General features: G+C 44.5%; 1 protein-coding gene across 2 annotated transcripts in view; it reads left to right on the plus strand.

Moving 5' to 3' along the window:
• The window catches only part of LOC309396156 (oxaloacetate tautomerase FAHD2A, mitochondrial-like), a 29,411-nt gene extending 8,161 nt beyond the window's left edge, over positions 1-21,250 (plus strand). Inside the window, exons 3-8 of one of the 2 annotated variants that reach the window (XM_081961034.1) lie at positions 100-316; positions 11,781-11,840; positions 12,323-12,485; positions 13,494-13,602; positions 15,379-15,466; positions 20,799-21,249. In XM_081961034.1, the coding sequence (XP_081817160.1) occupies positions 100-316; positions 11,781-11,840; positions 12,323-12,485; positions 13,494-13,602; positions 15,379-15,466; positions 20,799-20,861 (700 nt within the window). In that variant the 3' untranslated portion in view covers positions 20,862-21,249. Of the gene's footprint in view, positions 1-99; positions 317-11,780; positions 11,841-12,322; positions 12,486-13,493; positions 13,603-15,378; positions 15,467-20,798 lie in introns of both variants that reach the window. The other variant, XM_081961035.1, reaches the window with a different exon arrangement.
• Positions 21,251-23,148: the final 1,898 nt, after the last annotated feature.

Raw genomic sequence — 23,148 nt, forward strand, 5'->3', positions numbered from 1 at the left:
CCACTAAAAGAGGGTGAAAATTTGGGTGTGTCTCATACAGCCATGGCAGTTCAGCAGTTCTAATATGGAGGCGCTGATGCTTTTGAGCTCCCTCCACAGAGCACAGGAATCTGGCTGCCCTCCTCTGCCCCGGTCCAGTGTGGCCCTTTTGGCTCCCATCACCGGTCCAGATAAAGTCATCTGTGTCGGCATGAACTACGTCGACCACTGCCTGGAGCAGAATGTCAAGATCCCCAAGGAGCCCATCATCTTCAGCAAGTTCTCGAGTTCCATTGTGGGGCCCTACGATGCCATCGTCCACCCGACAGAGACCAACGTGAGTCTATTTGCAGGCTGGCGGATTTATGCTCCTCGCAGACCGCTGGTCCTTTGCCTTCTTTTGTCAGAATTGAACTGCCCTCTTTCAACAGAGGGGGAGGGAAGCTTCCTAGCGGGACAATTAACCAGTGGAATAACTGACCTCCTGAAATCGTGGGCCATCCGTCCCTGGAGGTTTTCAAGAAGAGACCTGTCTGAAATGGAATAGAGTCTCTTGCTTGAGCAGGGGGCTGGACTAGAAGATCTCCCAGGTCCCTTCCAGCTCTATTCTGATTCAATAGATGGAAACTAACCAAGGAGAGAAGCAACCTGGAACTAAGGAGAAAGGTCCTAACAGTGAAGACAACTAACCACTGGAACAGCTTGCCACCAGAAATCGTGGGTTTTTAAGTGGATAGCCACTTATCTGAAATAGTATAGGTTCTCCTGATTGAGCAGGGGGCTTGACTAGAAGACATACAAGGTCCCTTCCAGATTCTGTGCTGTTCTGTGCTATTCTATGCTGTTCTGTGCTATTCTATGCTGTGCTATTCTATGCTATGCCGTGCTCTGTTCTGTGCTATTCTATGCTAGTCTGTGCTATTCTATGCTAGTCTGTGCTATTCTATTCTGTTCTGTGCAATTCTATGCTATGCTGTGCTATTCTATGCTGTTCTGTGCTATTGTATGCTGTTCTGTGCTATTCTATGATATGCTGTGCTATTCTATGCTGTTCTGTGCTCTTCTATGCTATGCTATGCTGTTCTGTTCTCTGCTATTCTATGCTATTCTGTGCTATTCTATGCTGTTTTGCGCTATCCTATGCTATGCTGTGCTGTTCTGTGCTATTCTATTCTATGCTATGCTATGCTGTTCTGTGCTATTCAATGCTGTTCTGTGCTATTCTATGCTATGCTATGCTGTGCTGTTCTCTGCTATTCTATGCTATTCTGTGCTATTCTATGCTGTGCTGTGCTATTCTATGCTGTTCTGTGCTATTCTATGCTATGCTATGTTGTGCCGTTGTGTGCTATTCTATGCTATGCTGTGCTATTCTATGCTGTTCTGTGCTATTCTACGCTGTGCTATTCTATGCTATGCTGTGCTCTGTTCTGTGCTATTCTATGCTATTGTGTGCTATTCTATTCTGTTCTGTGCAGGGACGTGCGGTCATTGGAGGCAGAGCCTCCCCTCTCATCATGAAATAATAATATATAAAATAATAATATCCACGAGGGAGTTTCATATATATAAGAGGAAGAGGAGCTGAGGCGGGCGAAAGGAAGCGCTTTAATCAGCGGGGTGTGGGGGAGAGGAGGGGAGAATGCCTGAGCATTCTCTCCTTTCCCCCGACACCCCGCTGACTAAAACGCTTCCTTTCGCCCGCCTGAGCTCTTCCGCGGGCGAAAGAAAGCGCTTTAGTCAGTGGGGTGTCGGGGGAGAGGAGGAGAGATTCTATCCTCTCCCCTGACACCCCACTGACTAAAGCGCTTTCTTTCGCCCGCGGCACAGCTCAGGCAGGTGGACGCTCAGAGCCCCTGGAGTCTGTGCTCCCTCACAGCTCCTGTCGTCCCATCTGGCAGGCGCCACCCGCCCGGGAAGCAGCTGAACTAGGAAGTCCCGGCTGGCAGTTTGGCTTCCAGAGCGGGCGGTGCGGGCGCCGGTGGGCTCCTCTGGGCTCCCGCCTTCCCAAAGCGCATCCCTGTTTTTGCGGAAAGCAAAAGAATGGAGAAGAAACGGCGAAGCTTCGGGTGGGAAATGAGGCCATGGAAGAGAGTTTTGCCCTTTGCTGGTGAACATGGATCGGTCTTGCGCCCATCCTGGAGAGATCCCACCCTGGGCTGGCTTTCAGAGACGTGAAAGGCTCTTTTCTCAGGCGGGCATCTTTTCCAATGAAATAGATTGAGACAGGAAGATCATTTTATTACATTTGAACGTTTTGACTAAAACGGATTCTCTCATTCAAGAAGGGAACCCAAAGACCATCTTTCCGTTCCTTTTATCAAAGAAAATGCCATTGGACAGGGCAAAAATAACTCCTCCTTTGCCCTGGAAATCAGCTACTTGGAATTAAACACTATAATCCAACTTCTGTGTTGTGTGTGTGTGTGTGTTTGAGAGGGGGGAGAGAGGGAGGAAGGAGGGGAAGGTAAAAGAAAAAGAAAAAGAAAAAGAAGGAAGAAAACTTATTTAAGTAAGTTTAAAGCTGTTGCTTTAAATCGGAACTGAGCATGCCTGACTGGAATTCTGGGAGTTGAAGTCCACAAGTCTAAAAAAATTGCTGCCTCACTAGCCATAAACTTCACCGCACGTCACTGGTTCTGTGCTATTCTATACTATGCTGTGCTATTCTATGCTGTTCTGTGCTATTCTATTCTATGCTATGCTGTGCTGTTCTGTGCTATTCTATGCTGTGCTGTGCTATTCTATGCTGTTCTGTGCTATTCTATTCTATGCTGTGCTATTCTATGCTATGCTGTGCTGTGTTCTGTGCTATTCTGTGCTATTCTATTCTGTTCTGTGCTATTCTATGCTGTTCTGTGCTATTCTATGCTGTTCTGTGCTATTTTATGATATTCTGTGCTATGCTGTGCTATTCTATGCTATGCTGTGCTGTTCTGTGCTATTCTATGCTGTTCTGTGCGCTTGCTATTATATGCTCTGCTGTGCTATTCTATGATATGCTGTGCTGTTCTGTGCTATTCAATGCTATGCTACACTGTTCTGTGCTATTCTATGCTTTTCTATGGTATTCTATGCTGTTCGCTGCTATGCTATGCTGTTCTATGCTGTTCTGTGCTATTCTATGCTTTTCTGTGGTATTCTATGCTATACTGTGCTATTCTATGCTATGCTGTGCTGTTTTGTGCTATGCTATGCTATACTGTGCTATTCTATGCTGTTCTGTGCTATTCTATTCTATTCTATGCTGTGCTTGCTATTCTATGCTATGCTATGTTGTGCCGTTCTGTGCTATTCTATGCTGTTCTCTGCTATTCTATTCTATGCTATGCTGTGCTGTTCTGTGCTGTTCTGTGCTATTCTATGCTATTCTATTCTGTTCTGTGCTATTCTATACTGTGCTATTCTATGCTGTTCTGTGCTATTCTATACTGTGCTATTCTATGCTGTTCTGTGCTATTCTATGCTGTTCTGTGCTATTTTATGATATTCTGTGCTATGCTGTGCTATTCTATGCTATGCTGTTCTGTTCTGTGCTATTCTATGCTGTTCTGTGGCTTGCTATTCTATGCTCTGCTGTGCTATTCTATGATATGCTGTGCTGTTCTGTGCTATTCAATGCTGTTCTGTGCCATGCTATGCTGTGCTGTTCTGTGCTATTCTATGCTATGCTACACTGTTCTGTGCTATTCTATGCTTTTCTATGGTATTCTATGCTGTTCGCTGCTATGCTATGCTGTTCTATGCTGTTCTGTGCTATTCTATGCTTTTCTGTGGTATTCTATGCTATACTGTGCTATTCTATGCTATGCTGTGCTGTTTTGTGCTATTCTATGCTATACTGTGCTATTCTATGCTGTTCTGTGCTATTCTATTCTATTCTATGCTGTGCTTGCTATTCTATGCTATGCTATGTTGTGCCGTTCTGTGCTATTCTATGCTGTTCTCTGCTATTCTATTCTATGCTATGCTGTGCTGTTCTGTGCTATTCTATGCTATGCTGTGCTCTGTTCTGTGCTATTCTGTGCTATTCTGTTCTGTGCTATTCTATACTGTGCTGTGCTATTCTATGCTATGCTGTGCTGTGCTGTTCTGTGCTATTCTATGCTGTTCTGTGCTATTCTATGCTGTGCTGTGCTGTGCTATTCTATGTTATGCTGTGCTTGTCAGGGGAAGATTTCACCCTGAACTAAATGAGGTCTTAGACCGCGGCGTTTCCAACAGGCATATTCTTTAAGGTGCGAAGAAAAGAAATAAAACATTCTGGAGAAACATATTCTAATTAATAAACAAACTTTAATACAAAAATAATAAATGGAAATAAAACAAAACTAACTAATCGTTACATTTTGAAAGAACAGCTTGTCTGCCAGTTTCCTGGTAGACGGACAAAGATCAAAAGGAAAACTCTGGAATGTGTGAAGAGCAGGCGCAGTACATCATTGTCAGATAAGACCTTATGACCTGCGCAGTAACTCTTTCAGTTTAACTATTTAGTTTCAATTCGTCAGTTCAGGCTAGCAAACAATTTAACGCAGTGACACCCCTTTTGCTAGTTGGGCTGACGTCATCAAATCATCAATTAAGGCACATCTTCTTTCGCAGATACTCGTGTTGATTTGCGGGAAGTGGTTTGTTAAGCATATCTGCAATCTGCTCATGTGTAGAAACATATTGCAATTTAACAAAACCTTGCTTAACTAATTGCTTTGTGTTTTGATAACGAATGTCAATGTGTCTGGACCTAGAACCTGTGAAATGTGACTCAGAAATATAAACCACAGATACATTATCTTCCATCACGGTGATTGGTCGAATCGGACGTGTCCAGATATCTGTGATCAAAGCATCAAACCATGTTAGAGAATTACAAGCATCTGAAACACAAGCATATTCAGCTTCAGTAGATGAACATGAAACAAAACTCTGTTTTCTCACTTGCCAGTAAACAGGACATCCATTCAGGAACATCATGTAACCAGAAGTGCTTTTGCGTGATTTCTTATCGCTTGCCCAGTCAACGTCGGCGTAGCAAATTAACTGTGGATGATCAGTGTGTGTTGGTTCTAGCAATAACTTCATGTGTTTAGTGTGTTTCAGGTATTTCAACAACTTCTTAATGCATGCCCAATGAAATTGTGTTGCCTTACCTACGTGTCGTGATAAAAGATTAACACTAAGTGCAATGTCAGGTCTGGTCCAACTACTAATGTATAATAGTGAACCAATGACTGAACGATAAAGTGTTTGGTCCTCGAACTCAGGACTTGGTTCATGTGTTAAGTTGTGAAAATCTGTTTGCATGGGTGTCTTTGTTGCGTTAGCATCTTTCATGTTGCAATGATGTAGAATGTGGTCAATTTTCTCCTCTTGTGAAAGACTAAACCCCTTCTGTGTCTTTTCAATCTGAACACCTAAATAAGTGCTAATGTGTCCTAAAGATTTCAGTGTGAAGTATCTCTGCAAACTTTTGGCAAAAATCTCACTCATTTTCTTATTTGGACCAATGTAAACAATATCATCAACATAAACAAGAATTATCTCATATGCATTGTTAGATCTTTTTGTGAACACGCATTCATCAGTTTCGGACTTAATAAAGCCCATTGAATTTAGTTTGTCAGTAAGACATAAATACCACATTAAAACTGACTGTTTCAGACCATAAAGACTTTTGTTCAGGAACCAGGTATCCCCTTCTTGCTTTCGGAATCCTGGAGGGCTTTTCACGTAGATCTCTTCACCTAGGTCTGCATGTAGATAAGCTGTGTCCACATCAAATTGGAAAACTTCTAAACCAAGAATAGTTGCAGTGGTTAAAGCAATTTTTACACTTTCAGTTCTGACTGTTGGTGAGTAGGTGTTTGTGTAGTCCTCAGGATAACGTTGAGCGAAACCCTGAGCTACAAGTCTGGCTTTGTATAAAGACTCACCATTTGGTTTCTTCTTGATTCTGTAGACCCATCGAGTGCCAATGACTTTCTTGTTTGCTGGAGGTTTTGCAGGTGTGAATACATTAAGTTTCTTTAAACTGTCCATTTCATCCTGCATTGCATCATACCATTTGTCTTGCTCTGAATCAGGAAGCTGTTTGATTTGTGTGAATGTCTCAGGAGGAAGAGTAACATTGTAAATCAAAGGTAATGGTGTTTTTGTCAGTTGCCACGAATATCGTTGTGGAGGGATTCCTTTTGTGACCCTCTTGGAACGTCTAGGAACAACAGTCCAGTCTTCTTCTTCGTCCTCGTCCTCACGTTCGTCGCTAGCATCAGCATCCGCGGCTTGCGAAGACGGAACATCAGATTGTGAAGAACTGGTAGAAGGAATATCTGCCTATGAATTGTCATCAGGCTGTGTGGCATCTGGAACAACATCTCTAGGAAAATAAACTCCAGGATCATTGGAATGAATCCTGGACCAGTCAATGTCTTCCTCAAAATTAGCAGATTGTGAAATGACAATCACATGTTTAGGATCAATAAATTTGCACCATTTTGAGTTATCATCAATACCCATAAATCTCAGTCTCTTTGCTACTGGTCCTCCCTTTCTTCTTTTACTTAAGGGAGTGTTCACCATAGCGTATGAACCAAAAATGTGGAGGTTCTTGAGATCAGGCTTGTAGCCATACAGCATGTAGAAAGGAGTTTGATTGATTACACTGCTCCAAGTACGGTTGACAATGTAATTTGCATATTTGATTGCTTCACCCCAGTATATGCTACCGAGATTGGCATCTTCTAGAAGACAACGCATCATGGTTTGCAGAACTCCTTGTCTTCTTTCTACGACTCCGTTATGAGCCGGTGTATATGGAGCGGATGTCTGATGAAGAATTCCATTCTTACGCATCCAGTCCTGGAATCGCTGAGACATGAATTCTGCACCACGGTCACTCTGGATTCTGGCGATGCGAACTTGGTATTGTGTAGAAACAAAAGCTGCAAAGTCTTTAAAGATCTGAAAGGTCTCAGATTTCTCTCTCATAGGATATACAAATCCATATCTAGAATGATTATCTACTATTGTTAGAAAATATTTTCTACCACCAATTGTTGGTGGGAAAGGACCCACTATGTCAGTGTGTACCAAATCAAAAATGCGTGTTGACAGGCGTGTAGCGTGTTTGGGAATCGCAGCTGCCTTGGATTTAGCCTTCCTGCAAACTGCACAATCCAAAAACACTTTATACCCCTTTAGATCCAAACCTTTTGCGAACTCTGGCATCTTTCTAAGAACACGGAAACTGGCATGCCCCAATCTTATGTGCCACTTGTGGATACACCTGGAATGCAAAGGTTTACCAGTTAGTGAATTCTCAACATTAACAGTTTCATGAGGAACCTCAGGTTTGCTCTGAGCAACCTGCTTTTGTTTTCTCTGTTTGTTGGCTTTAGGAGCCTTTGGCATAGCAACGGGTTCTCTCTCTGAAGCAACTCTCTCTGGGCCCGTGCTGTCCCTTTTTGGAGTTTGCATACTTGCCTGTGCTTGCTTTTTAGGCTTTGGCTTTAAGTAATAAACACCACCAATCAGCATGGTTTCAGCAACAATATCTCCATCTTTAACTATGTAACTTGCTTTTTCGAGGTGGTGAACCTGGAACTTTAAATCTCTAGACAAGTGACTTTGACTAAGCAAATTACTGGTTGCTGAAGGTATGTAATAAACATCAGGGATGTATGTATCGAGCTCTTCAATGTAAACAGTTCCTTTTCCCATGACCTTGCAAGTGTGGTTGGTGAAGGGGTACAGTTCTCGATACTCGGGCTCTGGCTCGCCCATCTCTGTGAAAAGTTCCTTTCTGTGGGTAACGTGTACAGCTGCTCCACTATCTAAAGCCCACAAAAGACGTCTGTCGTACTTTGGATCAGGTTGTGGGACGTTGGTTATGGCCAATGTTGCGAGTGGAGCTTGTGGATCACGCCTTGGACCACGACGACCTTGTCTTCTGCCTCTACCTCTGCCTCTGGAGTCTGTTCCTCTGGGCTGGTATGTGATGGGAGCTGGAACTCATTGGGGACAATCCCGGGTGTCATGTCCCACACGGTTGCAGGTGTAGCATTTTGGCATCCTTGGAGCGCAGCCTCTTCCTCGGAAGGGACGTCTAGCTGGAGCCTTTGATGCTGGGGATCGTTGCAGATGTGGCGTAGCTAATTTGATAGCTTCCTCCTCCACTAAAAGTCTGCAAACGTGGTTAACTGTGCGTTGAGCAATAGGCACGTAGTTAATCTTTGCAACAGCATCTTTCCATTCATAATTCAATGAGTTAATGATGATGCTAATCATTTGGATATCATCGATTACATGGCCACTTTGTCTCAATTCACTTCTCATTCTTTTGAGTTTGGTCAAATGTCCACCAATTCGTTCACCAGGTTTCAACTTCGAACCATGGAGCTCAGACATGAGCAAACATGAAGATTCAATTGAAATGGGCCTGTAGCAATCTTCCAAAATAGCCCAAATTTGTTGGGCTGTTGCATCAGGTGGAAAGGTAACCTGGAGTTCAGTTTCCATGGACATGAGCAAAGTGGTACTTGCTCTGGTCTCTAGATCTCTCATTGCAGGAGTCCATGGCTGGGCAGGAGGATTAAAAACCATACAGTGTGTGCCTTCTCTGCGAAGCAAGAGTGCAATTTCATTGACCCAGGCTTTATAATTCTCTCCTGACTCCTTTAATTTTGACTCACCAGTCAAAGGAGTGACAGAAAATGCCTGCTGAGGGATATGCATTGGAACAACTTGCTGTGCAGGTTGAAAAGCTGGTTGTTGAACCAGGGGGTGCTGTAATTGCACCATTGGCCTTTGTGTGGCAACATTAAATTGACTTCCTTGCATTGGCCTTTGGCTTTGCCTTGTTCCATCTAGGGAGGATCCAACACCACCAGGGGGCGCTGAAGACTTAACCTTTGGAGGCAAATCTTGGGCATCTAGAAGATTTATAGATAAATCTTTCCAGCTTTGGTGCAATTGTTTTAACTTTTGCTCTAATAAATTTTCTCCACCAGCAGATGGCAGTGCAGCTTCACTTCTTGGGGAGAAGTAGAACAAAGGAGATCACGTGACCTCGGTGACGTGTACATATCTTTCTGTTCTGATTCACCTAAAGCAATTCCCTCTATGGGGTGTGTCTTAGGTTCTATTCTATGCTATGCTGTGCTGTTCTGTGCTATTCTATGCTGTGCTGTGCCGTTCTATGCTATTCTATGGTGTTCTGTGCTATTCTATGCTGTGTTGTGTTGTGCTATTTTTGCTATGTTCTGCTGTGCTGTGCTATTCTATGCTATGCTGTTCTGTGCTATTCTATGCTGTTCTGTGCTGTGCTGTTCTATGCTGTTCTGTGCTGTTCTGTGCTGTTCTATGCTATGCTGTACTGTTCTGTGCTATTCTATGCTGTGCTGTGCTATTCTTTCACCAGGAGTCACATAGGACTCAATTAAGTCTGTTTGAGAGTCAATGTAGTGGCAAGGGTGCCGGACCAGGAGCAGGGCACCTGGAAGTTCTAGTTCAACCTTGGGCCCAAGGCCAGCTAGGTGGCCTCAGGCCCGTTCCCTCTCAACTCCAGAAAGACGGTGGCAAAGGGCAAACCACTTCCAAAAATGTTGCCAAGAAGACCACAGGGATTGTTCCAGGTGCCAGGAATTGAGACTAATGGGAAAGGATAATCCCAAATAAGTGTTTTCCAGAAAGTACATTAGGACTCCCTGTGAAGAAAACCTGGGACCGTATGTCTCCCATCTTAACCAACACTGTGTGTGTATGTGTGTGTGTGTGTGAAGTTGAGGGGACAGCCAGGACTACACAAGACAATCCTTGCCCCCCCTTTTTTACCTCATCAAGCCTTTCTCAAGGACAGGCCATATTTTCAAAAGTACTTTTTTTTTCTGCAGAACAATTGAAGATATAAATCAGGTGGGAAGGGCCTGCTTTTTGACACTCCAGCCCTTCTTCTACTTAAAATCTAAATAATTTGCATCAGCCTTGAGGTACTTCTCCCACCCGGCTTGTATTACTCCCCGGGCAGTTTCTACTTAAGCTCACTTTGCACAACCCCCCTATATGGCCTGAGACTTATAGAGAAATTGGAGGAGTACGGAGACGTGGCCTGTCTTAAAATAAACAAGGGAAAAAACTAAAACGATAGTCCAAAATATGACAAATCAACAGGAGGATGAACTAACAAAGCAAATGATTGTTCAGGTACCGAAAAAAAGTAAAATATGCAGGAATTTATTTCACAGCAAGGCTCGTAACAATGAAAGAAGACAACGATACAAAATTAATGCATCAAATTAAATTGGACATGGGGAGATGGAAAAATTTACAACTTTCCTTAATGGGTAGAATAGCCGCAATAAAGATATACCATCCTGCTGACGATACTCTTTTTATTCCAAACTATACCCATCAAATTAGAGAGAGAGGAAATATTTTGAGGACTTGAACAAAACCATGGGGACGTTTATTTGCCAAGAGAAGAAACCGAGAATTAAACTGAAATTATTGCAAAAGTCAAAAGGGAAAGGAGGGTTTGGTCTGCCTGACTGGGAACTCTACCATCAAGCTGTTGTACTTACCGTATTTTCTGGCGTATAAGACGACTTTTTAACCCCAAAAAAGTATTTCCAAAATCGTCTTATATGCCGGGTATAAGAAACGCCATACCAAAAAACCAAAAGAAAAGAAAAAGCAACGCCGGCAAGTAAAAAGCCGTGCTGCCACCAGCGCAGATGCCGGCCTTTCAATTGAAAGTGTCAACGCTCCTCGCCTGGCCACATGGATGGATGAGCGCTGGGATGGCTTAGTAATATCTGGCTGGTGGTCTGGAGGAGGAAAGCGCTGAGCTCAAACTACGGAAGCCCGGCAGTGCGGAGGCCTTCAGCCGGTTCACATAACACCTGAAAGTAGGGGGTCGTCTTATACGCCCAGTCACCTTCTACGCCGGGAAATACGGTACATGGGTAAAAGAGTGGATAACTTTAAGGGAAGGCCCTGGTTGTTGATACTCCAGCCCTTCTCCTACTTAAGATCTAAATAATTGCATCAGCCTTGAGGTGAGCCTTGTATTATTCCCCAGGCAGTTTCTACTTTAGCTCACTTTGCACAACAATCCCTGATACAAGTGTTGGACCAAAATATTTTTTCATGGCCCTCTGACTCAGCCTTCTGTCCCTTGGCTGCAAATCAGAGTGTCAGCCCTCGGGCTGCCATTCATGGGGGAGCCACACCTGCCCGGTGACATGCTTTCATGTCACCAATGCTGCCGCTGCTGCTAACGCTGATGGGGGCCACCGCCGAAGTCCCTCCCCTACCTGATGTTGGCGGAGCCTGTAGCTTCCTTCACAACTCTGCAGGCACGCCTCCCGGACAAAAGCTACGCTTCAGAGCCTACTCTGAAGTAACTTCTACTCGGGTGCAGCTGACCAGGAAGGAGGCTATGATGACATAGGGGGGTGGGTGGCTGAGGGTCATGGCTGAGGTGTGGGGGGTGGGTGGCTGAGGGTCATGGTGATTGGTGCTGGTGGTTGGGTGTCATCTGGGTGTAGTTGTGGGTGGAACTGGGTGGGGTAATTTTATATATACATATACATACATACATACATATGAGTGATGGTGTTAACTTGGTTAAAACTGACTTGGATTTGCTTACCTTTGTATCATAGTCATTTAGTGCTGGTTATAACATGGTTTGTTAGATAGAGCTAAAGTTTTTCACCAAACACACTGACTCTCTGTTTGTTTTCAACATGAATGCTGGAACGTGACACAGAGGTTCACCCTCGTGTTTTTTCCTCTTCTAGGAAGTTGACTGGGAGGTTGAGCTGGCCTTCGTCATTGGGAAGAAAGGAAAAAACATCCAGGTAAGGCAGTGGTTGGAAAACGTAAACACTCAAAGAGCCATTTGGACCCATTTCCCACAGAAAAGAAAACACCGGGAGCCACAAAGGTCCTAACCGGAAGCCCCCTGTTCAGTTCTGGAGCTGACCGGAAGTTCAGTTCCTCCACCATAGAGTCTCCTCCTAGCGCGGAGTACTTTTTCCTCTGCCTGTCATAACCGAAAGCCCTATCCATTGTGGAGACAACTGGAAAACCCTCCCCTTGCCATAGAGTCTTCTCCTGGCGCACTGTGCTTCTCTCCCCCCCCCTCCCCCCCGGGAAGCTCCTCTCAAAATTGTGGTGCCGACCGGTGACAGAGCCGCAGCAGAGAGAGGAAAGAGCCATATGTGGCTCCAGAGCCTCAGTTTGCTGATCCCTGAGGTAAGGTCACCTGCCACTGCGCCACCATGGCTCAGAAAAAACTCCAAGATCCCTTCCAACTCTGTTCTTCTTGTTTCCCTTTTAGGAATCGGATGCGATGGCTCACGTGGCCGGATTCACAGTGGCCCACGACGTGAGTGCCCGAGACTGGCAGATGAAAAGGAACGGGAAGCAATGGCTGTTAGGGAAAACCTTTGACACCTTTTGCCCGCTGGGCCCGGCTCTTGTGACCAAGGACTCCGTCTCAGGTTCGGAAGCTGCCACGTCCCTCTTCTGACCTTCGCTGAACCTCCATGGTTCATGAACCACCTGCAGACTACAGGAGCAGGAGATAAGTGGCAAGGCTGCCTGTTCTGACCGAGGCTTCCTGAGACAGCAAAAAGCACATAGCCCCCAAAGCCCTCTTTTTATTTCAATGGCTGTGAATTATGTTCATTCACAGCCCACAGTGAGTTCCCAATTGTTGTAAAGAGTCCTACAGTGGGCTGCCAAAGTCTTTTGAGATAAGGCTGATAAGCACCCACCTTTATCTCCCTTGAAATGCTGCCAAAGACTTACTTGGCAGTTAGCTTGGCAAGGCCATATGGAGCAAAGAGTCAAAACGGAGCTTCTGAAGGTGAACTGACTAGCATGAACCAAGTTGATTCCTGCAAAGGCTCACCTCCCCCAGTGCCCCATCATCTTCTTCCCCCTCCTCCTCCTCCGCGTCCCACACTCCCTTCTAGCTCTGATGATGTTTCCTAACTGGATCATGTAACATCTGCCAGAAAACAACTAAGTTCAGAGAGCACTAAGGACCGGTTTACACAAACCAGTAGTAAAAAGTGCTACCAGTTTGCCCAAACTGGTAGTAAAAAAAAAGTGCTACCTGTTCAGGCAAACCGGTATCTCTGAAGATCAGCTGTGCGACAAACAGCTGCCAGAACTACCAGATCTGACGAACCGGTAGCATTCTTTTACGTTCCGATGATCAGCTGTGTGACAATCAGCTGTCAGAACTATCGGATCAGGCAAACCGGTAGCATTTTTTTACGTTCCGAAGATCAGCTGTGCGACAATCAGCAATCGCACAACACAGCTGATTGATGCACAGCTAATCGTTAGAATGTTAAAAAATGCTACCGGTTCCCCCTAACTGGTAGTTCCAACAATCAGCTGTGTGACAATCAGCGGTGTGCATGCGCGCGTGAAGCAAACCAGTAGCAGACTTCAGAGCATTTCATCCCTGGGCTTCCCTCTCTCTCCTTCCCACCCAGATCCTCACAATTTGGGCATCCGGTGCCGAGTGAATGGCGAACTCGTCCAGAACAGCAACACCAATCAGATGATCTTCAAAACGGAAGCTCTTGTTGCCTGGGTGTCCCAGTGAGTGCTGCTCCTCTCATTTCTCTTCGTGGTGTAAGAAAATGACCCATGGGGGCCAAAGCCAGCCTGGGAGAAGCTGGGGCCAGAAGAGGGGGTTGACCTATTCCCTAAAGCCCCTGAGGGCAGGACAAGAAGCAATGGATGCTTCTTAAAGAGAAATCCATCCTGGAACTACCCTGTTCCCCTGAAAATAAGATCTTCCCATATAATAAGCCCAATCGGACTTTGGAGCGCATCCACTAAAATAAGCCCTCCCCTGAAAATAAGCCTTCCACGAAAATATTGCAACACAGCAGCAGCCATGAGCTGACCACGCTCGCTGCCTCCTGCACCTCAAAAATAATAAGACCTCCCCAAATATAAGGCCAATTTCGCTTATTTTGGGGGTCAAAAGAAAATAAGACCCTGTCTTATTTTGGGGGAAACACGGTAAGAAAAATTAATCAGTGGGGAGTTTTGCTTCCAGAAATTGTGGGCACTCCATCAGTGGAGTTTTTCCAAAATAGGCTGCACAGCTGACCAGGGTTGGTATAATGATCTCCTGCCTTGAGCAGGGAGTTGCACTAGAAGACCTCCAATGTCCCATCCAGCCCTTATCAGGGTTCCAGTTAACACACCCAACTGTCAGACCTCCAGCCATCTTTTCTTTTGGATCTTTGGCCTGCCACACTTTCCATTATTCTACTGTGCATTTTCTATTGTGGGAAAATGGGAGGGGGGATTGTACGGAGTTAGATGATATGTAGCCATAACAAATTCTTTCTAGAAAGCCAAGGTCATCCTTTATCTTTGCCGGAACTGGATGGATAGAACTGCCAGCATGGCAGTGGGAGATTGGATCATGGGATGGACTTGTGGGCAAGATCTTGAACTTTCAACTGGGTGGGGAAAACCGGGAAGCTTTCAGATTTGGGTTTTCCCAGATGTGCCAACATGGCTCTCTTAATAAATTGGAACTTTAAGCAATCCTTCACCTTGGACTCTGATTTATTTTTGGATGCTATTTGGAATCCTAACACCAAACGGAATCAAAGCTCCAAAGCAGACATCTTCCTCAAAGTAAAAATTTATTAGGCACATCCTATTGGCACATCTGGAGAGAACCTGACTCTGAAGGGCTCAAGGTTTCCCCCACCCAAATCAAAATCCAAAGTTCTTCTCCTCAGGTCATATATCCATTACATGGTCCAACCAGGTAGCAGTCACCATCTTGGCTGGCTTTGGTCCACGTCCCTCCAACACCTGGTAAAATGTCCTTGGCTTCCATGGGAAAGAACGTTGTTTTGGCTACACATCAGAGGTGGTATTCAGCAGGTTCTGACCGGTTCTGGAGAACTGGTAGCGGAACTTTTGAGTAGTTCAAAGAACTGGTAAATACCACCTCTGGCTGGCCCCGCCCCCATCTGTTCCCTGCTTCCTGAGTCCCAGCTGACCGGGAGGGAATGGGGATTTTGCAGTATCCTTCCCCTGCCAAGCCCGCCAAGCCACGCCCGCCAAGCCACACCCACAGAACCGGTAGTAAAAAAAATTGAATCCCACAACTGCTATACTCCCCCCCCCCCCAGCTGTCTCTGCCTTCCCCCTCCTGTTCCCTCAGCTCCCCCTGGCCTGGATGTGGCAGCCCTGAAGATGCCTCCCAAATCGCTCTGGCATAAAAAATGGCTTCGGAGCTGAGAGCCCCTTAGTTTTATGTTGTCCAGGTGTGACACCTGAACCACTAACTCTCCATCCGGCTGCTCTTCTTCTGATCGTTACGGTGTTTGATGTTCTTTGTAGGTTTGTCACATTGTACCCAGGAGATGTCTTCCTGACTGGGACCCCACCGGGAGTTGGAGTTTTCCGGAAGCCGCCCGCTTTCCTCAAGGTGACTTCCGTTCTTAATTCATTACATTAATGAACTAGCTGATAACTCAGCACTGCCTGGGTATTTATAGACGTTGAAACTTTTGTCTGACAGGGAGCCATTGAGAGGGGCTTTTCTTCCCCCTACTCCCATGTCCATCATCCCTGCCCTCTCCCTTCCCCCTCCCATGCACTCCTCTTTCCCGTCCTTTCTACGATCCTGGCACTATGCCACAAATCCATCAGGCACTTCCCTGTTGGTCCACTGGAGGGCGAATGTCACGGCTGGCTTTCCAGAGGAAGCTGCGAGGGAACTGACATCACAAACCATTGCCGCTCTAGGATGCCCCTTAATGGGCCAGGTGTTATGCTGAAACACACACACACACACACACACAAACACACACACAGAATCTTACACCCACCCACCCCAAGTTTGGTTGAAATTGCTCAAGGCGCTTCAGAGGCACTGGAACATACATTCATACATACAGCCATTTTTATAGATAGATAGAAGAAGAAGATAGATGGTAGGCAGGCAGGCAGGCAGGCAGGCAGATAGATGGAAAAAATAGAAAGAGTAGAGTAGAATAGAATAGACTAGAATAGATAGAAGAAGAAAGAAACATAAATAGAATAGATAAAATAGATAGAATAGAATAGTATAGATAGAATAGATAGATAGATAGATAGATAGATAGATAGATGATAGATAGATAGATAGATAGATAGATAGATGATAGATAGATACAATACAATACAATACAATAGTAGAGTTGGAAGGGACCTTGGAGGTCTTCTAGTCCAACCCCCTGCCTAGGCAGGAAACCCTATACCGTTTCAGACAAATAGCTATCCAACATCTTCTTAAAGACTTCCAGTGTTGGGGCATTCACAACTTCTGGAGGCAAGCTGTTCCAGATAGATGATAGATAGATAGATGATAGATACATACCTAGATAGATAGATAGATAGATAGATAGATAGATAGATAGATAGATGATGGATGGATAGATAGATAGATAGATAGATAGATAGATAGATAGATAGAAACAATACAATACAATACAATACAATAGCAGAGTTGGAAGGGACCTTGGAGGTCTTCTAGTCCAACCCCCTGCCTCGGCAGGAAACCCTATACCATTTCAGACAAATGGCTATCCAACATCTTAAAGACTTCCAGTGTTCACAACTTCTGGAGGAAAGTTGTTCCACTGATTAATTGTTCTCACTGTCAGGAAATTTCTCCTTAGTTCTAAGTTGCTTCTCTCCTTGATTAGTTTCCACCCATTGTTTCTTCTGCCTTCAGGTGCTTTGGAGAATAGTTTGACTCCCTCTTCTTTGGGGCAGCCCCTGAGATATTAGAACCCTGGTATCATTTCAGCTCTGATCCTTCGCTTCACTAGACTAGCCATACCCAGTTCCTGCAACTGTTCTTCATATATTTTAGCCTCCAGTCCCCTAATAATCTTTGTTGCTCTTCTCTGCACTCTTTCTAGGGTCTCCACATCTTTTCTACATCGTGGCGACCAAAACTGAATGCAGTATTCCAAGTGTGGCCTTACCAAGGCATTATAAAGTGGTATTAACACTTCACATGATCTTGATTCTCTCCCTCTGTTGATGCAGCCTAGAACTGTGTTGGCTTTTTTGGCACAGGGCTGGCTCCTATTTCAATGGTTGTCCACTAGGACTCCAAGATCCCTCTCACAGTTACTAATATTGAGCCAGGTGCCACATATACTGTACCTGTGCATTTGTTTTTCTTGCCTAAATGTAATATACCTTACTTTTTTGATAGCGCCCAATGTTCAAGTCTGTCCATATCCTTCTGCATCTTCTGGAGTGTTGACTATTCCTGCCAGCTCGGTGTCATCTGCAGATTTGATGAGTTCCCCATTTATTCCCTCATCCAAATCATTGATGAAGATGTTTAAGAGTCCTGGGCCTAAAACAGAGCCTTGGGGTACTCCACTGCATACTTCCCTCCATGTAGATGCAGTTCCATTGAGGACTACACGTTGAGTGCGGTTGGTCAGCCAGTTACGAATCCATCTGGTGGTGATGCTGTCTAACCCACATTCTTCTACTTTATCTAGTAGTAGGTTATGGCCTACCTTATCAAAAGCCTTACTGAAGTCCAAGTGAACTATATCAACGGCATTCCTCTGGTCCACTAATTTTGTCACTTTGTAAAAGAATGCAATCAGATTAGTCTGGCATGATCTGTTTTTGACATACCCATGTTGGCTTTTGGCTATTGTTTACTTCTAGGTGTTTGCTAATTCGTTGCTTGATTATCTTTTCCAGAATCTTTCCTGGTATTGAGGTCAGGCTGATAGGTCTGTAGTTTCCTGGATCTATTTTTTTCTCCTTTTTTGAAGATGGGAATCATATCAGCTTTTTTCCAGTCCTCTGGTAGTTCCCCGGTGCTCCAGGATCTCTCTCTGAAAGATATAGTTCAGTGGTTCTGAGATCTCATTTGCCAGTTCCTTCAGAACCCTGGGGTGTAATCCATCCGGTCCTGGTGATTTGAACTCGTCTAGGGTAGACAGGTGCTCACTTACCATTTTCTTCCCTATTTCAATTTGTGTTCCTAATCTGATTTTTGTGGTGCTGCTTTTGATAGGTTGGACTATTTTATCCCTTTGTGTAAAGACAGATGCAAAACATGAGTTAAATAGTTCTGCTTTCTCCCTGTTGCTTGTCACCTTCTTGCCACTTTCTCCCAGCAATGGACCAATTGTTTCCTTAACCTTTTTCTTGTTTTTAACATATTGGAAGAAGCCTTTTTTGTTATTTTTTACTTTTATGGCAAGCCTTTCTTCATTGTGAGCCTTAGCTTTCCTTACTTCATTTTGCAGGCACAGGCTATTTGCTGATATTCTGCCTTAGTTATGTCCCCCTCTTTCCACTTTTTATACTTAACTTTTTTGTCTTTCAATTTGTCAGAGTTCTTTATGCAGCCATGCTGGTTTCTTTTGGGAGCTGTTATTTTTCATCTTCATTGGTATTGTGCTAGACTGAGCTTTTGTAATCTCATTTTTCAAAATTTCCCAAGCTTCTTGAGTTGTTTTCCCCTTGAGGATTCTCATCCATGGAATTCTTCCCAAGCTTCTCTAAGTTTATTGAAATTAGCTCTCTTAAAATCCAAGACTCTGTCTAGTTTGACTTTGTTCTACTACTTGTGTTTGCATAATGTTGAATTCCAATATTGCATGGTCACTTCCCCCCAGGGTTCCTGTGGCTTCAACACTTTCTATCATTTCCTCTCTGTTAGTGAGAATTAAATCCAATATGGCTGATCCCCTTGTTCCCTTCTCTACATTTTGGGAAACAAAGTTGTCTGCTAAGTTTGTTAGGAATCTGTTGTATCTTCCACTTGGTGCAGAGTTTGTTTCCCAGTTGATGTCAGAGTAGTTAAAATCCCCCACTAATATTGTGGTGTGCTCCCTACATACAGTATCTTAGTTAGCTGACTAGCAAAAAGTTCATCTACTTCCTCTGCTTGGTTGGGTGGCCTGTAGTATAGACCTATGGCAATGTCATTCCCCCCCCCCCCAACCTTTAATATTGACCCAAATGCATTCAAATAGTTCTCATCATTGTTGTGCTCTATTTCTGTAGTGAGGTAGTTATTTCTTATATATAGTGCAACTCCACCTCCTCTTTTATTTGGTCTATTTCTTTTAAATAATTTAAATCCTTCTAGCTGTATGTTCCATTTGTGGGTTTCATCCCACCAAGTTTCTGTAATGGCAACAATATCGTATCTTCCCTCATTTACTTGAATTTCTAATTCGCCCTGTTTATTCCTCATACTCTGTGCATTGGTGTATAGACATTTGAATCCATTTTGATTGATCCTATGTTTACTGTCTACATAACCTGTGTTATGCCTGACTGCCCCTATTTTCTTGCCACTTGTGTGATTCATGCACATGGTATGGCACTCACTATTAAATGCTTCGTTTTGCTTGACAGCAGGAGTAATAATCTTACCCGCACAAACATCTGTGTTACATGCACTGATAACCCTATGAATTTTAGATTGCTGGGGACAGAAATGTTCTGTATCAATTAATTCTCTGTCCCCACTGTTCAGTTTAAATGTTTATCCAGAAAACCTCTGAATTTAATGCCAAGTAACTCAGTCCCTTTCTTGGATGGGTGCAAACCATCTCTTTTGTACAGTTTTGTACCAGCTGCAGACATCATGACTAATAAAACCAAAGCCTTCCCTTTTACACCACTCCTTTAGCCACACATTAAACTCTGCTACACGCTGGGCCTTCCCCTTTTGTTCCTTATATACTGGTAAAACCTCTGAAAAGATAAGCCTACAACCTACACTACTAAGTTCAAGCTCTGGAAATCATTCTTCACAGAAAGTATATCTTTTTGGGACAGATCATTTGTGCCAAGATGTATAATAGCATCAATGTTACAGTCCTTACTTGCATTCTTGACTATCTTAAGAATATGCCTCTTGTCTCTGCTGGCAGTAGCACCTGGCAGACACCTGACCTCTTTTAAAACCTCCATATCCTTTCCTAAATTTACATCCCTTACAATTGAATCACCAACCAGAAGGTGACTTCTCTTTTTACATACCTTGATCTTCTTGTGCGACTGATGTTTGATAACTGGGTCCCCATTTTGCCTTTCCAAAGAAAGTTCTTCATTCTTCAGATAGATAGAATAGAAAGAGTAGAGTAAAGTAGAATAGATAGAAGAAGACAGACAGACAGACAGATAATTAATTCATGCTCTTCTGCACATTTGGGGAACATTTTGCATATAATCACTCCTGGTCTTCCTATATATATATATATTTCTGTAACACTATTATAAGCCACTGCTCTTTTCTGAGCACAGAACGGCACATCAGTTGTCATTCCAAGCTCCATAATCCACATCCTCCCGGGGTTTTATAGGTCGACCGAACTGCAGGACACCAAGTTGTGGGAAAAAACAAAATGTTTTGGAAAAGGCGTTGAAGGAATTCAGCTGAAATCTCTTTGGTTCTCCAATGCCTTTACTCTCTCCTGCACATAATGCCTCTGTTGGCACAGCCTTACTTTTGGAGGCAGGCACCCCCCCCCCCCAATATGGGCAGTTCTTAACAAGGAAATGTGCCCCATAAAGGCTCTTGGTTTTCAGGATAAACTTTAGCATGGTTTTAAACCATTGTGTTTTAAGACACACTGGGCGGCGCTTGAGGTTCAAGTGCATTTGGAAAGAAAGAGGTTTGAGGCAGGGGAAGTTTGACGCTTGCTTCTTCCTGGCACATTACCTGTTTTTGCAACTCGCTGGGGCAAAGGGTTGTTGTAATCCTGTTGTCCCCACAGAGAGGAGATGAAGTCCAGTGTGAAATCGATGAGTTGGGAACCATCTGCAACAAGGTGATGTGAAGGTTTTCTTGCGGCGGCCCCAGGCAAAACCAATGGCTGGAGTTTTAAAACGCACAAGCGCCCTTCCTTGATTCTAACCCAGGAGCATCAATAAGGAAGTTCTTAAAATGCTTTGAGTTGAAATCTGCTGGAATGACTTCTGCCAAGCATCGCAAATGGGGCAAGCAGTCAAAACTAAAATGCAGGCACCACCACAATTTCTGGGCATCTTAGTTAGAAACAACATAGGTGAGTGATGCTCTTTAGTCAGACCCATAAACAAGAGGAAGATGTTGGTGTGGCACATGTGTGGTTGTGAGACAGAGTGAGGTTGGGACATGTATATCCTTTATTACTTCAAGGTTCTCCAGATTCAGAATAAAGCCATTTTTGACTCGCTTTTGTGATTGGCATCACAATTGTTTTAAAAGAGCCTGTTTGTGCTAGCGCGGAAAGCATCAGTCTAGGAAGCAGGAGATGGTGAGTTCTAGTTTCTCCATAGGCATGAAAACTGGCTGGGTGGTTTTGGGCCAATCACCAGGAGACAGTGAATTCTAGTCTTATCTTAGGAATGAAAAATGGCTGAATGACTTTGGGCCAATCACCAGGAGACGGTGAGTTCTAATCTTGCCTTAGACATGACACCTGACTGGGTGTCTTTCGGACAATCACCAAGAGAGGGTGAGTTCCAGTCTTGCCTTAGACATGACAGCTGGATGGGTGACTTTGGGCCAATCACCAGGATAGGGTGAATTCTAGTCATGTCTTAGACATGACAGCTGGATGGGTGACTTTGGGTCAATGAGCAGGAGACGGTGAGTTCTAGTCTTCCCTTAGACATGACAGCTGACTGGGTGACTTTGGGCCAATCACCAGGATAGGGTGAATTCTAGTCATGTCTTAGACATGACAGCTGGATGGGTGACTTTGGGCCAATCAGCAGGATAGGGTGAATTCTAGTCATGTCTTAGACATGACAGCTGGATGGGTGACTTTGGGCCAATCAGCAGGAGACAGTGAGTTCTAGTCTTGCCTTAGACATGACACCTGACTGGGTGTCTTTCGGACAATCACCAAGAGAGGGTGAGTTCCAGTCTTGCCTTACACATGACAGCTGGATGTGTGACTTTGGGCCAATCACCAGGATAGGGTGAATTCTAGTCATGTCTTAGACATGACAGCTGGATGGGTGACTTTGGGCCAATCACCAGGATAGGGTGAATTCTAGTCATGTCTTAGACATGACAGCTGGATGGGTGTCTTTGGGCCAATCAGCAGGAGACGGTGAGTTCTAGTCTTCCCTTAGACATGACAGCTGACTGGGTGACTTTGGGCCAATCACCAGGAGACAGTGAATTCTAGACTTGCCTTAGACATGACAGCTGGCTGGATAACTTTGGGCCAATCACCAGGAGACGGTGAGTTCTACTCTTGCCTTAGACATGACAGCTGGCTGGGTGACTTTGGGGAAATCACCAGCAGACAGTGAGTTCTAGTCTTGCCTTAGACATGACAGCTGACTGGGTGTCTTTGGGCCAATCAGCAGGAGACGATGAGTTCTAGTCTTGCCTTAGACATGACAGCTCACTGGGTGTCTTTGGCCAATCACCAGGAGACAGTGAGTTCTAGTCTTGCCTTAGACATGACAGCTGAATGGGAGATTTTGTGCCAATCACCAGGAGACGATGAGTTCTAGTCTTGCCTTAGACATGGCAGCTCGATGGGTGACTTTGGGCCAATCAGCAGGAGATGGTGAGTTCTAGTCTTGCCTTAGACATGACAGCTGGCTGGATGACTTTGGGCCAATCAGCAGGAGATGGTGAGTTCTAGTCTTGCCTTAGACATGACAGCTGGCTGGATGACTTTGGGCCAATCACCAGGAGACAGTGAATTCTAGTCTTGCCTTAGACATGGCAGCTGGATGGGTGACTTTGGGCCAATCACCAGGAGACGGTGAGTTCTAGTCATGTCTTAGACATGACAGCTGGATGAGTGACTTTGGGCCAATCACCAGGAGACGGTGAGTTCTAGTCATGTCTTATGTTAGGGTTCTAAATGCCATGCAGAAATAAATCATTGTCCAAGGCAAAACATTCTTAATGGTGCAATTTATTCCGCAGGCATGTTAGCATGGCTATGGAAAATTCCAACTCTGAATTACATCCTGTAAGTTCACCCAGTTGAAAGTTCATGATTTCTCCCCACACCCACAAATCCATCACATGTTCCAATCATCATCTTCCACGCTGGCATGTACACCCATCTTCTTCCGGCCAGGTGTCGATGTGCAGAGACAAAAGATGACCTT

Source organism: Natrix helvetica (genome assembly GCF_964273705.1).
Source record: "Natrix helvetica genome assembly, chromosome: 8".
In the NCBI taxonomy this organism is placed as follows: Eukaryota; Metazoa; Chordata; class Lepidosauria; order Squamata; family Natricidae; genus Natrix; species Natrix helvetica.